This window comes from Cicer arietinum, chromosome 3 (assembly GCF_000331145.2).
Source record: "Cicer arietinum cultivar CDC Frontier isolate Library 1 chromosome 3, Cicar.CDCFrontier_v2.0, whole genome shotgun sequence".
NCBI classification, from domain to species: Eukaryota; Viridiplantae; Streptophyta; class Magnoliopsida; order Fabales; family Fabaceae; genus Cicer; species Cicer arietinum.
In genome coordinates this window covers 63,125,874-63,139,444 of record NC_021162.2, presented here as the reverse complement: position 1 = coordinate 63,139,444, position 13,571 = coordinate 63,125,874, and the positions used below count along the sequence as shown (strand labels likewise).

The 13,571-nt window shown below is 29.8% G+C and overlaps 1 protein-coding gene across 1 annotated transcript; it reads left to right on the top strand.

Moving 5' to 3' along the window:
- Positions 1-3,989: 3,989 nt before the first annotated feature.
- On the top strand, positions 3,990-11,816 carry LOC101490779 (LEAF RUST 10 DISEASE-RESISTANCE LOCUS RECEPTOR-LIKE PROTEIN KINASE-like 1.4). Its single transcript, XM_012713690.3, is given in 6 exon segments — positions 3,990-5,019; positions 6,277-6,970; positions 8,755-9,529; positions 10,094-10,123; positions 10,204-10,566; positions 10,670-11,816. Coding segments are annotated over 6 exon segments (3,600 nt in total). The 5' UTR covers positions 3,990-4,213; the 3' UTR covers positions 11,602-11,816.
- Positions 11,817-13,571: the final 1,755 nt, after the last annotated feature.

Below are 13,571 nucleotides of genomic sequence, written 5' to 3'. Positions count from 1 at the left end.
CAATTCATCTTACATATTCAATTTCTCAATTTAGCTTTTATATCTCACACATTATACACAGATGTTAAAAACTCACACACAAAAGCTCCTCATGAAAATAAACCTATCATCTTCTCACTACAATCAACTTTCACTTTCTTCCATTTCTATCTTTACATATCCATCCATATTTGTTGGTAATCAAATATATCCAATTAATTATCCAATCCTAAATATATCCGTTATCATTTGCAAATACGAATTTGATCTCATGAAGTCATCAATGCTCATTTCTTGAAAAATTTGTGACTCAATCAATAAATTTCTCTACACCTATGGAATTAACTATAAATTATCCACACAACTAGACAAAACACCTCTATATATATGTGTGTGTGTGTGTTGTTTTGTATTTTAAGACATTTTATCGGGTATCAAAGATAAAATAAATTGGAACCGAGACATCTCAACACATTTCAAAGACACATATTTTGAGTTTGAAAAACCGAATTTATATGTAAGAAAGAACTCGTGTATTGACATTTCTCTTTCATTCTATTAGATTTTCATCACACATTTGATATTCTTTATATTAATTTGTAGTTTATGTCATTAAAAAAATTTGTAGCTTATGTCCTCAAATAAATAAATAATGTATTTCCATTTACAAATTTGATAGGATCTTCAAACATAACTCTTTCATGTTTAATCGATTCAATATTAGAGGATTCAAATGCATTTCACTCAACCATGATAAAGTATACAAAAGATTGCAATTTTGATTTTTGTAATAGTTAATAAATAGTTTTTTATAAATTTATTTTATAAATAATTAAAATTTACTTTAAACAAAACGTTTCAAGTTCCACAAATAAATATATATCAATACTAAATTTAATTTGAAAATTCAGTTATCATTAAATCTATTATTTTCCTTTTAATCTTCTTTCACAAGTTTATAATGATATATTCAATATCACTAATAATAGCTAAAACAAATTATTGGTTATATTAGTTTTTCATGTTACAAAAAAATAGTTTTATTAGATTTTACACACGAAACCTTCATCTTAAAACTCTACAATGTTTCTCACTAACCAAGCTATACTTTAATTTAAGGTGATTGTGTAGGATTTAATCTTCCTTCATAAATTAATAATGACATATTCAATATCATTATTAATAGTTGAAATATTTTTTTTTATAAGCAGATGTTAGTAAATTAATAGTTATATTATTTTTATCATGTTACTCAAAAAATATTAATTTTATCGGATTTTGGACTTAATTTTTTTTTCTTAAAACTCTTGGATATGTCTCTTTCACTGACCAAGTTATACCTTAATTCTAATATGTATTCATTATAATTCATTATCTATAAATGCAAATAAAGTATCATTTAACTAGCACTAACAAAAAAAAAATAATATACTTTCAACAAAACAAAGTTAACAAATTAATGTTATATCTCTAAAAAAAACGAACCAAGTTATACCTTAATTCTAATATGTATTCATTATAATTCATTATCTATAAATGCAAATAAAGTATCATTTAACTAGCACTAACAAAAAAAAAATAATATACTTTCAACAAAACAAAGTTAACAAATTAATGTTATATCTCTAAAAAAAACGAACCAAGTTATACCTTAATTCTAATATGTATTCATTATAATTCATTATCTATAAATGCAAATAAAGTATCATTTAACTAGCACTAACAAAAAAAAAATAATATACTTTCAACAAAACAAAGTTAACAAATTAATGTTATATCTCTAAAAAAAACGAACTCTAAAAGTCACTACAAAGTGACTGTGTAGGATTAGTTAAGAAATCATACACTTATCAATCAAAAGCAATATATTATAACACATTTCCATTTTTACAATTTAAATTAACTATATTATTGATTTTATTTTTTTATATGTTAATGATGGTGTGATAAGATATGTTGAAAAAAAATACAAATTAATTAGTTTTATTTACAAAACTATTAATATAATGATTCAATCTCTTACTATTTAAACAATAACTTCATTTTATCAATATAAATAAAGAGGTTATTATATTTTAGAAGATTTCATTTCTTTTTCTCAATTTTTTGTTATTCATCTTTTCATTTTTAATAATATTTTTGGGGTGCTTCAAATAACTAATACAATTAAAATGTCAAATTATTGCGATGGTTTCTTTGCACTTTCAATTTTGTTTAAAAAAATATTGTTCGATCTCAACTCTCCAATTTCAAGTTCACAATATATTTGATTGTATACCATTAACAAGCACTATAACACTATTAGTTACAAATGCTCAAAGGTTCTTCAACGAAAATAATTATGTCTAATTTTTCAACTAAAAACAGTTGAGGAGTAACAATGGTGCAAACAAACCAAAATTTAACGTGTAAACAAATAAATAAATGATGTTTGTGAAATAAAATAATTTTCATTTCACATTGGCATATTTTACATTATTAGTTACATATATAATAATTTGGCATATATAACATTATTAATCACAAATGTTCAAAGATTATTCAACAAAAACAATTATAGTTAAGTTTTCAACTAAAATAGTTGAGGAACAACAATGAGGCAAACACACTAAAATTTAACGTGTAGACAAATAAATAAATGATGTTCATGAAAAAAAATCATTTTTTCTTTATGTTGAGATATTTAAAATTTTAATATTCTCCTAAATTTTAAAATTAACAATTAATTATATTTTTAGTTATATTAGACCTTAAAATTTTTATTTTATCTATTTTTATAGTAAAAAATAATTATATATTAATAACACAAACTAAATATACACATATAAAAATATATCGACACGCGTACAACCCGCGAGTCATAATCAAGTTATATTGTTAATGTGAGGATGAAAAGTACTGTGTGTTTTTACTTCAGACTAGCAGAATTGTCGATAATGTTATGAGCAATTTTAAATACAGTTCCAATATAAATCATCTATTAAGATGGTCAACTATACAACCTGTGATTATGAATAACTTTTAATATATGTAGTCACTCTGTGTAAAAAAAGTCATTATCTAGAATCTATACTTGATTTGTACTCTATCCTCCTTTCACGGTATGAATCTAAAATATTAATCTGAATGCTTGCTTCATTAACTACGGCTAGATTTTTATATGTCGCAGTCAATAAAATTGAAAATTTGTGTTTTGGTGTTTTTTCCTGATAAGATATTTCCTTTTCTTGGTTAAAGAAAGTATGTAGTAAATAAGACTAATTTATGCACATTTATTTGGGAGTAAATATATTTGTGTGCATTTTTTTCGTTTTTTGCATGAAATACTCCTCGCTCTTGCATTGCTGTCTTGTAATTAAGTGAACTTTTCTTTTTTCATATACTTTTCAGTAGCCATCCTCACAATTTACGATTTGGTAAAAATCAGATCTTCATGTCAATAGAAAAATTGAAAATAGTTCTTGTTGTTTTATTAATTTCCACTCTACACGTTTAGTTAATAAAAATAAATTAGTAATTATTTTATTTTTTATTTTTTTTAGTAAAAATAATGTTTAGGAAAAATTACATTGTACATGCAGGGTTTAGGGTAGACCACCTAAGTGGACCAATTAAATTGATGTAGTCCAAGGTGGTCAATATTAAAATCTGTCTCCCTTCGTATTTTTCATGTTTGTTTTATTTAATAGAATTCTATCAATCAAAACTATTTGCTGTTACATAAAATATAATATAAAGCAGTAATACTTTAAGTTAGAGTAAAATAATACCATAAAGTATATAATATTAGTATATAATACAATACTAGCTATATTAATTATGAAGGTATTTAATGAATGAAACACATGACATTTTGTTGTGTTCAATTTATCAAGAGACTAATAAAGAGGGAGTCAACAAAAGACCACCCTTCTGGAAGCAAGGAAATTTGAAATAAGACAAACTAAATACTGGTGTGTATACAACTTAACATTATTCAACTAAGCTAAGCAGTTTAAATTAATTAATTATGCACTTGCCGTTTCCTTTGGGTTTCCTAGAAACATCAAACTCTTGAATTTTAAATTTCCATCTTTCAATTCATTGAAAGTGAAAAACGACTTGATTATTAAACTCCCAATTATATGCATCTACGCGTATTTTATATTCAGTCTTTATTATTTTGAATATATATCTCTCCTTTTTGCTCTGTATCCCTTCAACCATAGCTAGTCATCTTTCTTCTGTTGCAAGAATGAAACCTCTACTTCATCATCCATCTTCTTCTTCCATTATTTTCTATTTCTCTATCACACTTTTGATGATCTCAATCATGAATATTCCAACATGTATTTGCAAAGATGATCCCCAATACACAAACTGTAACACCGCTTTTGACTGCAACAGCAGCGTCCCAGACCTCAAGTATCCGTTCTGGGGAGGAAACAGAGCCAAATACTGCGGTGGTGATTCTAATACAGAGGTCATGTGCGAAGGAAAAGTGCCGAAGATAACAATTAAAAACGTGAAATACCGTATTCTTGATTGGGAAAATACAACAAAGAAACTGACTGTAGCTAGAGAAGATTACTCGAGTGGCGATGTTTGTGCTGTTAATAACAATTACAGTAACAGCACATTCGATAACACTGGTCAGTTTCAACGATTTAGCGGTGTTTCAAACGTGACTCTGTTATATAACTGCGTTCCAAATGGAGACCCATCGAATATGTTTCATAGTGTTGACTGCCATAATACTAAATTTGTTGTCTACACCGTTGTTGATCCTACTTTGTATTCCACCATATGTAGTCCAAGTGTTATTGTCGTCATTCCCATTTTGGAAACCTTTACTTCACAACTTGCATCTGGTAGTGGATTAGACGATGCATTAGAAAAAGGTTTTGAGTTGAGATGGAATGTAAACTCTCCGGAATGTGACCGATGCGTTGGATCTGGTGGACTGTGTGGCAACGATGGAGGAACTGGATTCAGATGTTTCTGTAAGGATGTACCTTATAAAGATATGTGCAATTCAGAAAAGGCACCAACCTCAAGTATGTCAATAATATTATATTATCACTTTCTCTAACTCATGTTTTTTTTTTTTTTTTTTTATAAACAAAGGGAAGTACAAAAAAATTAGCTAAAGTGTGAAAATAAAACTCCTATATATATGTTTCTACAACTGGTAATATGGTAACGAAATCTGAGTTAGTAATGCATTTAGTCATTGAAATTACTAATATTCTTAAACTTAAAAATTTAAAATCTTTAAATTTAAGCGAGATAGGTCTCAAGGATCAAAAATCGTCAAAGTAAAATATTTAAGATTCAAAACCTTTATAAAATTTACATATTGATAATTTTAGGAATTATGAAAACAGCATATTATTATGTTGTAAGATAGACAATCTATTAGGGTCTATCATAAGTGGTTGGTGTGAGATGTGTATAAATATCGAAACCAAAGTATCTAGTTGAATTTTTACTCTAAAAAAATCTAACAATACTATATATTGATATGGGGTTAAATTGAGAAAATCCCGATTAACATTAATTTTGTAAAAGCCTAGTGTACAAGCACCACCTTGGCGCTTGAAGAAGAACGTGTGAGAGATTGCTTGCTACCAACATAGCTTAGTTGTTTGACTTTTCGGATACGTACAAGTTCTCCTTTTGACCATTTCCTACATGATTTTCACCAAACCATTACGTTTTCACATCTTTACAGATCATACAGTTTTAATTGGTCCAGTTCTAAACTTAATTAATTCTTTTATTTTGATTATTGGCACCATCCATATGACCGTGTCAAAGAAACTCGTTTGCTAAATTAAAAGTAACATATATTTTTCATAGTTGTTATTACTTTTATTTTATTATTATTATTGTTGGTTGAAAGTTGAAACGTGTCATTGTCACACCTCTTTTGACTTTTGATTAATTCATGAATCATAAGTATTGATTAGGCTTGAGTAGTTTAGAGTAGTTAGACACCAATTTGGGAATTTATAAACTAAATTGTTTGACTCCAACCATCAACTCTTACAATTTCTTTTAGGTTAGGTAAAGCAATACTACTAATTTCCAAGAAAAGAAAAATACAGTATTAATATAGGTCACCTAAATCTTCATTTGCATCAATATTACTAATGCACATTAAAACTCATCGTAAGCTCACATCAACTTAGCATTTCTCATTTTCAAAATGCAACTTCATCAAAGCATCTTTTTCTCATTCTTAATTACAATCATCATCCTAAATCAAATTCCAACTTCTTCTTGTGATGATAATGTGAAATACAAAAAGTGCAGTTCTTTATTTGATTGTGCAAATATAAGAAACTTGAGGTATCCTTTCTGGGGGTCAAGTAGACCTCAATATTGTGGCCACCCTGCTTTTGAACTACAATGCAATGGTGAAGTAGCAACCATTACCATTATGTCACAAAGTTATAGAATTCTTGAAGTCACTGATTCTGACCATAGACTCAAAGTTGTAAGAACTGATTATTGGAACAATGTTTGTCCCACAAACCTTAAGAACACCACTATAGGTTGCACTTTCTTCGATTACGGTTCGGACTTTCGGAACATGACACTCTACTATGATTGTCTTTACCCTCCATTTCCTATACTAGATAGTTATTCCCCTCAGTTTAATTGTAGTGTAAATGGAACTCAAATGGTTAACTATTTTGTGTTGGAGAGTAATCTTGAGAATGATGTGAGTTTGGTCTCATTGAGTGAAACAGTTGGAACATGCAAATCTAGTGTCATTGTTCCAATTTTGGAGTCAGAAGCTGAAAGGGTAGAGACAAATTCAACTGTGGAGAGTTTGAAGGATGTTGTTGATAGTGGCTTTGGAGTGGAGTGGAATGCAAATAATAGTTTGTGTCATGAGTGCCAAAGCTCTGGTGGGCATTGTGGTTATGAACAAAGTTCAAGGGAATTCACTTGCTTCTGCAAGGATGGATCCTATTCACATTCATGTAGATCAGGTGAGTAAGTACCTGTAGTATAGTCACCCAAAATATTCCCTTACACAGTAACATCCTAATTCTCATATTTTACTATAATTAAGATTAGTAATGCCAAATTGTCATAGTTTCTGTTAGGAAGCAAAATTTTAAGTCGTGACAGCAGTCAATCAAGATAAATTGGCGTGGAGCGTGTCGTGAATTGTGATGTTTGATATAGGAAGAAACCATGATCGAATATGGACTTATGCAGCATCGATCATGGTTACAGATACATAAAAAATCTTGATGTTGCGGTTCAGATTGACTTCATGGATAGGCATTTTTAAAACTATGTTGACAACATCTGATATGGGTGGTTTTTTCTGATATTTTCTATTCCCCTCTTCTCTTTAGCTAGTCAATAATGTGCTTGTAGCATTACATCTTCATCCTTCAGGTAGTCAATATTTCTAGAAAATGCCGCAACAAAAAAAAAATGGTAGCTACCTCTTCTAGTAGTTGCCTTCTTTGACCTTAATTATTAGACTTATTCCTTCATTTTTATGGGGCCAGCAACTCTATTAATTCTTTTTTTTTTGGGTGTTCAATAATGTGTTTTTCATCTAGGTAACTCATCATGCTCTGCTTAAATTCTCTCATTATCATTTTAAGTCAAAATATAAAGACACTTGCCCTAACATGGACTTGTAGTTTTTATTTAGACTATTTTCCTCTTCTTCATCAAATATCTGTAAATAATTCCTCCTTTCTGACTTTGGATATGTATTTTCCCTTGTTAATCCAGAATTTACTATATTAAAAAACCTTGAAGAATTAGGGGTTGGTAACTTTTTCTTTAAGAAGTAAGTGGGGGGGTGGTGTCTATGACTTCAGCTTTAAGGATCAATGGTTATTTAGCAAAACTTCTTAAAGGAGTTCCATTTTTGCTCTTGTAGTTGTCTCCACTTCTTTGATAGAATAACCATTATGGGAAACTTAACCATAATGGTATCAGATAATTCCACTATGTTATTTCTCTTCCTGAAAAGTTCCCTTAGAGTACACGTTAAAGAATCAAAAATAGAATTTTTTAGTTAAACACATCATTTTGAATACAATTTTCAAACTTATGAAAGAATTGAACACAATATTTTCAAGACAATGTTTCTCTATTTGATTCATTAACATGTGCCCTAGGATATTTGTTACCATTTCCCTTTTATATATCTCCATATATTCAATCTCTGAAATTAAACCCATTTGCCACTGTCATTAAACATGTTCTACTACTTCCTATCAATTGATGATATCGCTCCATGTGTCTGTTAAATTTAACTAATAGTATAATTTCAAGTCCAACTAACCCACTTGTCCCTTCCTCTAGGAAAAAACAAAACCCATCAAGCAGACATCTGAACCTGCCAAAAACTTCAAAACCATGTGTTCCGTATTGACTTATACCTTTCTACCATATAGTTCTAGATTTTGAACAGCCTCCATTCAATCAAATTAGTACTATAATTTGACCATAAAATAATAGTACCTTTCAATATCATATACACGTGCCTCACGACCATCCCCAATACAATAATTTCCCCCAGCCTATTGTTTTAAACAAAACAAACAGGACAAAAACAGGAAAAGAAAAAAACACTCCTTTGGCGGCTAGATTCAGCTTAAATATCTCAGTTTATAAATAATATATATATTGAACATCAAAGTAAAGTCAACAAAATATATCTTCATTTTTTTTCTTCATTAGTCCAAACTATTAGACAACAAGTACGAACAACTCTTCTATGGTTGCATATTTCAACAAACACAAATGAAGGAACAACAAACTATGTTGTCCCTCTCTTCTCCCATCGTCATCATCATCTCAATTTTCATCTTCTCTCTATACCATGCAACATCATTACCCTCTTATGCATCACTTTCTAGCTGCCACACCACCACCTTCAACTGTGGCACCATAACCAACCTTTCCTACCCTTTCACCGGCGGCGGCCGTCCTTCCTTCTGTGGACCACCGCAGTTTCACTTGAACTGCCACAACAATGTTCCTGAGTTGAACATTTCCTCAGTGAGTTACAGAGTCCTTCATATCAACTCACTGACTCGTTCTCTCACCTTAGCAAGATTAGACCTTTGGAATGAAACATGTACTCATCATTATGTTAACTCAACTTTTGATGGAACTAGCTTTAGCTTCGGTTTTGGAAACCGTAACCTTACTTTGTTTTATGGCTGCAAACCCACTTCAGAATTCATCAAAACGCCAGAGAATTTGTTTTACTGTGAGAGTTATGGGGATAAGAATAATTCATATTCTTTGGTTGGTCCTTTTCCTTTGGACCCAATTCTTAGAATTGTTCAATGTGATGTTGGTGTTGGGGTGCCAATTCTTATAGAGCAGGCTAATAGATTTGTAGGAAACCGGTCTTTGCTTAGGGAGGTTTTGATGAAAGGGTTTAATGTGAGTTATAGTAACCCTTTTGAGAATGATTGTTTTGAGTGTATTGGTTCTGGTGGTCAACAATGTGGGTTTGATTATGATGACAATGAACCTATTTGTATTTGTGGTAATGGGTTGTGTCCATTTTCAGGTATTCTAGCTTTTCTTTTGGTTAATTCTGTTGTTTGGTGATGATTCTTAATTCATGTAAAAACTATTGATTTTAAGTATGATTTTAAATTGCGGTGCACTTGTATTTGTGGTTTTGCTTTGCAATTTTTATGCGAAACATTGTATGATACAGCCTAAGCAAGCGACCATAATTGCAGTTGCGATGATGTTGTGAGGGACTTTAACATCTTTATCATTGCAGTTTTATACCGGAATTTAGAACCATGGTTTTAAGGATGATTTCTTAGTATTGTGTTGTTGTGTGGACTAATACCGTTGCTGCGATTTCACTTAAATGCTTCTTCTTTTTCTCTGGAGGCGAAGTAATATATTGTACATTACTCACTTGTAACTTAATTTGCTCTTATCTTAAAGCTACATGTCATTGCTCAACTATTTGATTAAGAATGGAAATTAGGCCTTATTAATTTCAAGTTCATATATGGAACAACAGAACATGAGACTTCCCACTAGTTTGTTTTTCCACCCCTTTTCTATCCTTGTCTGATTCTTTGTTCTGACATCATTTTTTTTTGTGTTCCAGGTAAAAACTCTAACACTGGCGTTATAATAGGTAACTTCTATTTTCCTAACAGATAGATTGAATTTAGATTTTAGAAGTAAATTTTTACTGATGTCTAGCATTATCTTCAGGCATAGTTGCAGGAGTTGCTGTCCTTGCTTGCATTCTAGGATTTGCATGCTTTGTAGTGCGGCGAAGGAGGAAAAATGCTGAGAAATCAAGAAGCAATGACCTCTTCATGCCACCTGCAAGCAATGGCACTAGCACTAACACTAGCACTAGCACTAGCACTGGCACTGGCACTGGCACTCTAACCTCCAGTACTAATTTGTCTCAGAGTATTCCTTCTTACCCCTCTTCCAAATCCAACACAGCGCCAAAGAGTTTCTACTTTGGTGTCAAGGTATTCACCTATGCTGAACTAGAAGAAGCTACCGAAAATTTCCACACTTCTAAAGAAATTGGAGAGGGAGGTTTTGGCACTGTTTACAAAGGTAACAATATAATCTCCACTTTCCAATATAACATTTTCTAACTGAATTGATTTCCCTTTCTGGTTTTTTTATAAACTATATATCTCTTGTGATTGTTGATCAGGTGAACTCAATGACGGGCGTGTGGTTGCAGTGAAGCGCCATTACGAAAGCAACTTTAAACGCGTGGAACAGTTCATGAATGAAGTTGAGATTCTAGCACGTTTAAGGCATAAGAACCTGGTGACACTCTATGGATGTACCTCAAGACATAGCAGAGAGCTTCTGCTTGTTTATGAATACATACCTAATGGAACAGTAGCTGATCATCTTCATGGGAACCGATCGAGCTCGACTTTGCTTCCTTGGGCTGTAAGGTTGAACATTGCAGTAGAAACAGCTGAGGCATTAGCCTTCCTCCATGCATCTGATGTCATGCACCGAGACGTTAAATCCAACAACATTCTCCTAGACGAGAAATTTCATGTTAAGGTTGCTGATTTTGGCCTCTCAAGGTTGTTTCCAACTGATGTCACACATGTAACAACTGCTCCACAAGGAACACCTGGTTATGTTGATCCTGAGTATTATCAGTGTTACCAACTCACCGACAAGAGCGATGTTTATAGCTTTGGAGTAGTCTTAGTCGAGCTTATATCGTCATTACAAGCCGTGGATATTACACGGCATCGCAATGACGTGAACTTAGCCAACATGGCTGTCAATAAAATTCATAGCCAAGAACTGCATGATTTGGTTGATCCATTACTTGGATTTGAAAAAGACAATAGTGTGAGAAGAATGACAACATCAGTGGCTGAATTGGCATTTAGGTGTTTGCAGCAACAAAGAGAGATGAGACCTTCAATGGATGAGGTGCTGGAGATATTGAGAGCAATAAAAAGCGATGAACTCGACACGAAGGAAGCACAAGAAGTTGATGTTGTTGTTAGAACAGATGAACTTGTACTTTTGAAGAAGGGTCCTTATCCAACTTCACCAGATTCTGTTGCTGACAAATGGGTTAGCGGTTCTTCTACATCTACTTCCTCATAGCTTCTAAGATTTCCTTTTTCTTTTGGTGAGGACTTAGATTTTTTTAGATAGTAAAACTAAAAACTACTGTTGTCAATGAGCTAGTATACAAGTCATTTTGGCCTTCAAATATCTTTTCTCTAAAAACTTATCTGTTTTTCACAGTATTAAATTTTGCCTGTATGATACGATTCTAATATATGAGATATAAATAATATAAATTTATGTTGTAAATATTCTCATTTCTTACTTGGTTAGTTGGTTTGATGTATTTGAAATATATAAAAGTACTTGTTACTTTAAAACTTTTTGTTATGTATATGTAGGTAAATTAAGGATTGAAAAGAAGGGTATGATAGGAAAATAATTAACTTAAAATGGGTAAATGAGTGTGACAAGTGCTGAATTTCCATGATCTTATTACAGACGAGGAGGATGCTAAGAAGAACGAGATAACAACACATGTGCATGGACAAAATTGTTGGTCAGGATTCAGATAGTATACTTTAGCAGGTGAATTTTGTATGATACTGTGTATTTGATATACATATCCACATGTATCAAGCGGTGAATATTTTTAGGCCATTTTATTCAGCTCATCTTGTACAGTTGTACTAATTACTAAAAACCACAGAGCCTCTTGCTGATCAAAACGTATTACCTAGTTATAGTCCATATACTTAATTATACTTGTGTTTGAGAGTTTTTATTACATTGTAACATACAAGAAGATGCAAATCCATAATTAGTTGAAAATAGGTGTTAATATCATTATCTAATTTAGATTAGAGCTAATATATTACATAGACCAAAATAAGGATGGAGCCTTTAATTATTTTTTTTCTTTTGTTATAAATTAACCATTTATTTTAAGGGTCATGCTAATACGTGGTCGCATTTGATAAGAATACAAAAGTAAAAATTTTGCATTGAAAATAACAAATTTTAATTTTTCAAAAGTTTAATAGAAAATTATTAATACTTTTTTTTATTTAAAATTTTTATTTTTAGATGCTTAACAAGTGTTTTTCAAAATATTTGTTAGCGGTTCCTTTAATTTAATGCCAAAATTATGTAATTCAAACAAGAAATCTTTATTCTCCCACAAGCAATTTGCATTCTCTGATTCATATTTCTCGAACATTAATTTTTTTATATTGCACTTTTGTTTTTTTTATTTTGTTGAAAATAAACTTTAAATCCCTTCATTACTAAAATATTAATTAATTCTTGGGTTTTTTTTTATCTCCAACCAACCATATTTGATGACATGACACTCTTTTTAATGACATGATTAGTTAGACAAAATATTTTTTATTTCATTATTATTTTAATTAATTTTATTTTTTATGTTATTTATATATTAAAATATTTAAAATAATATAAATAAAATTTTAAATACTTTTAACTAAATATTTTAAATTTAAAATTTTGAATTACTGTTGAATAAAAAATAAATTTGAAATATTTTAAGTTTTAATTTTAAATATTTTATTTTATAAATAAAATAACATCAATTTATTTTTAATATTTCAATGTATAAATAAAATAAATAACATTTTCCAAATTTTAAACTTTAAATTATTAAAAATTTAAATAAAATTAATTAATTTTAAACATTCTTTAAAATATTTTAAATATTTTAAATTTTAATTTAAAATATTTTAAATATTTTAAATTTTAATTTAAAATATTTTAATATAAAAGCAAAATAAAATAAAGTTTTTTTTCAATATTTTAATATATAAATAAATTAATTAAAAAATAATAATATAAAAAAATATTTTATCCAACTCAAAAATATTATCTAAATATTATTTCATTAATGAAACTGTCACATTATAAAAACAATAGAGACAAATTTTTTTTCAATAATTAATTAATAAGAGACTTAAAAATTGATTCTAAAAATTAGACAACTAAAATATCATTTTAAAGAAAATAAATAAAAATTAAAATCGTATTTAAGTTTTGTGTGTGTGTGTGTGTGT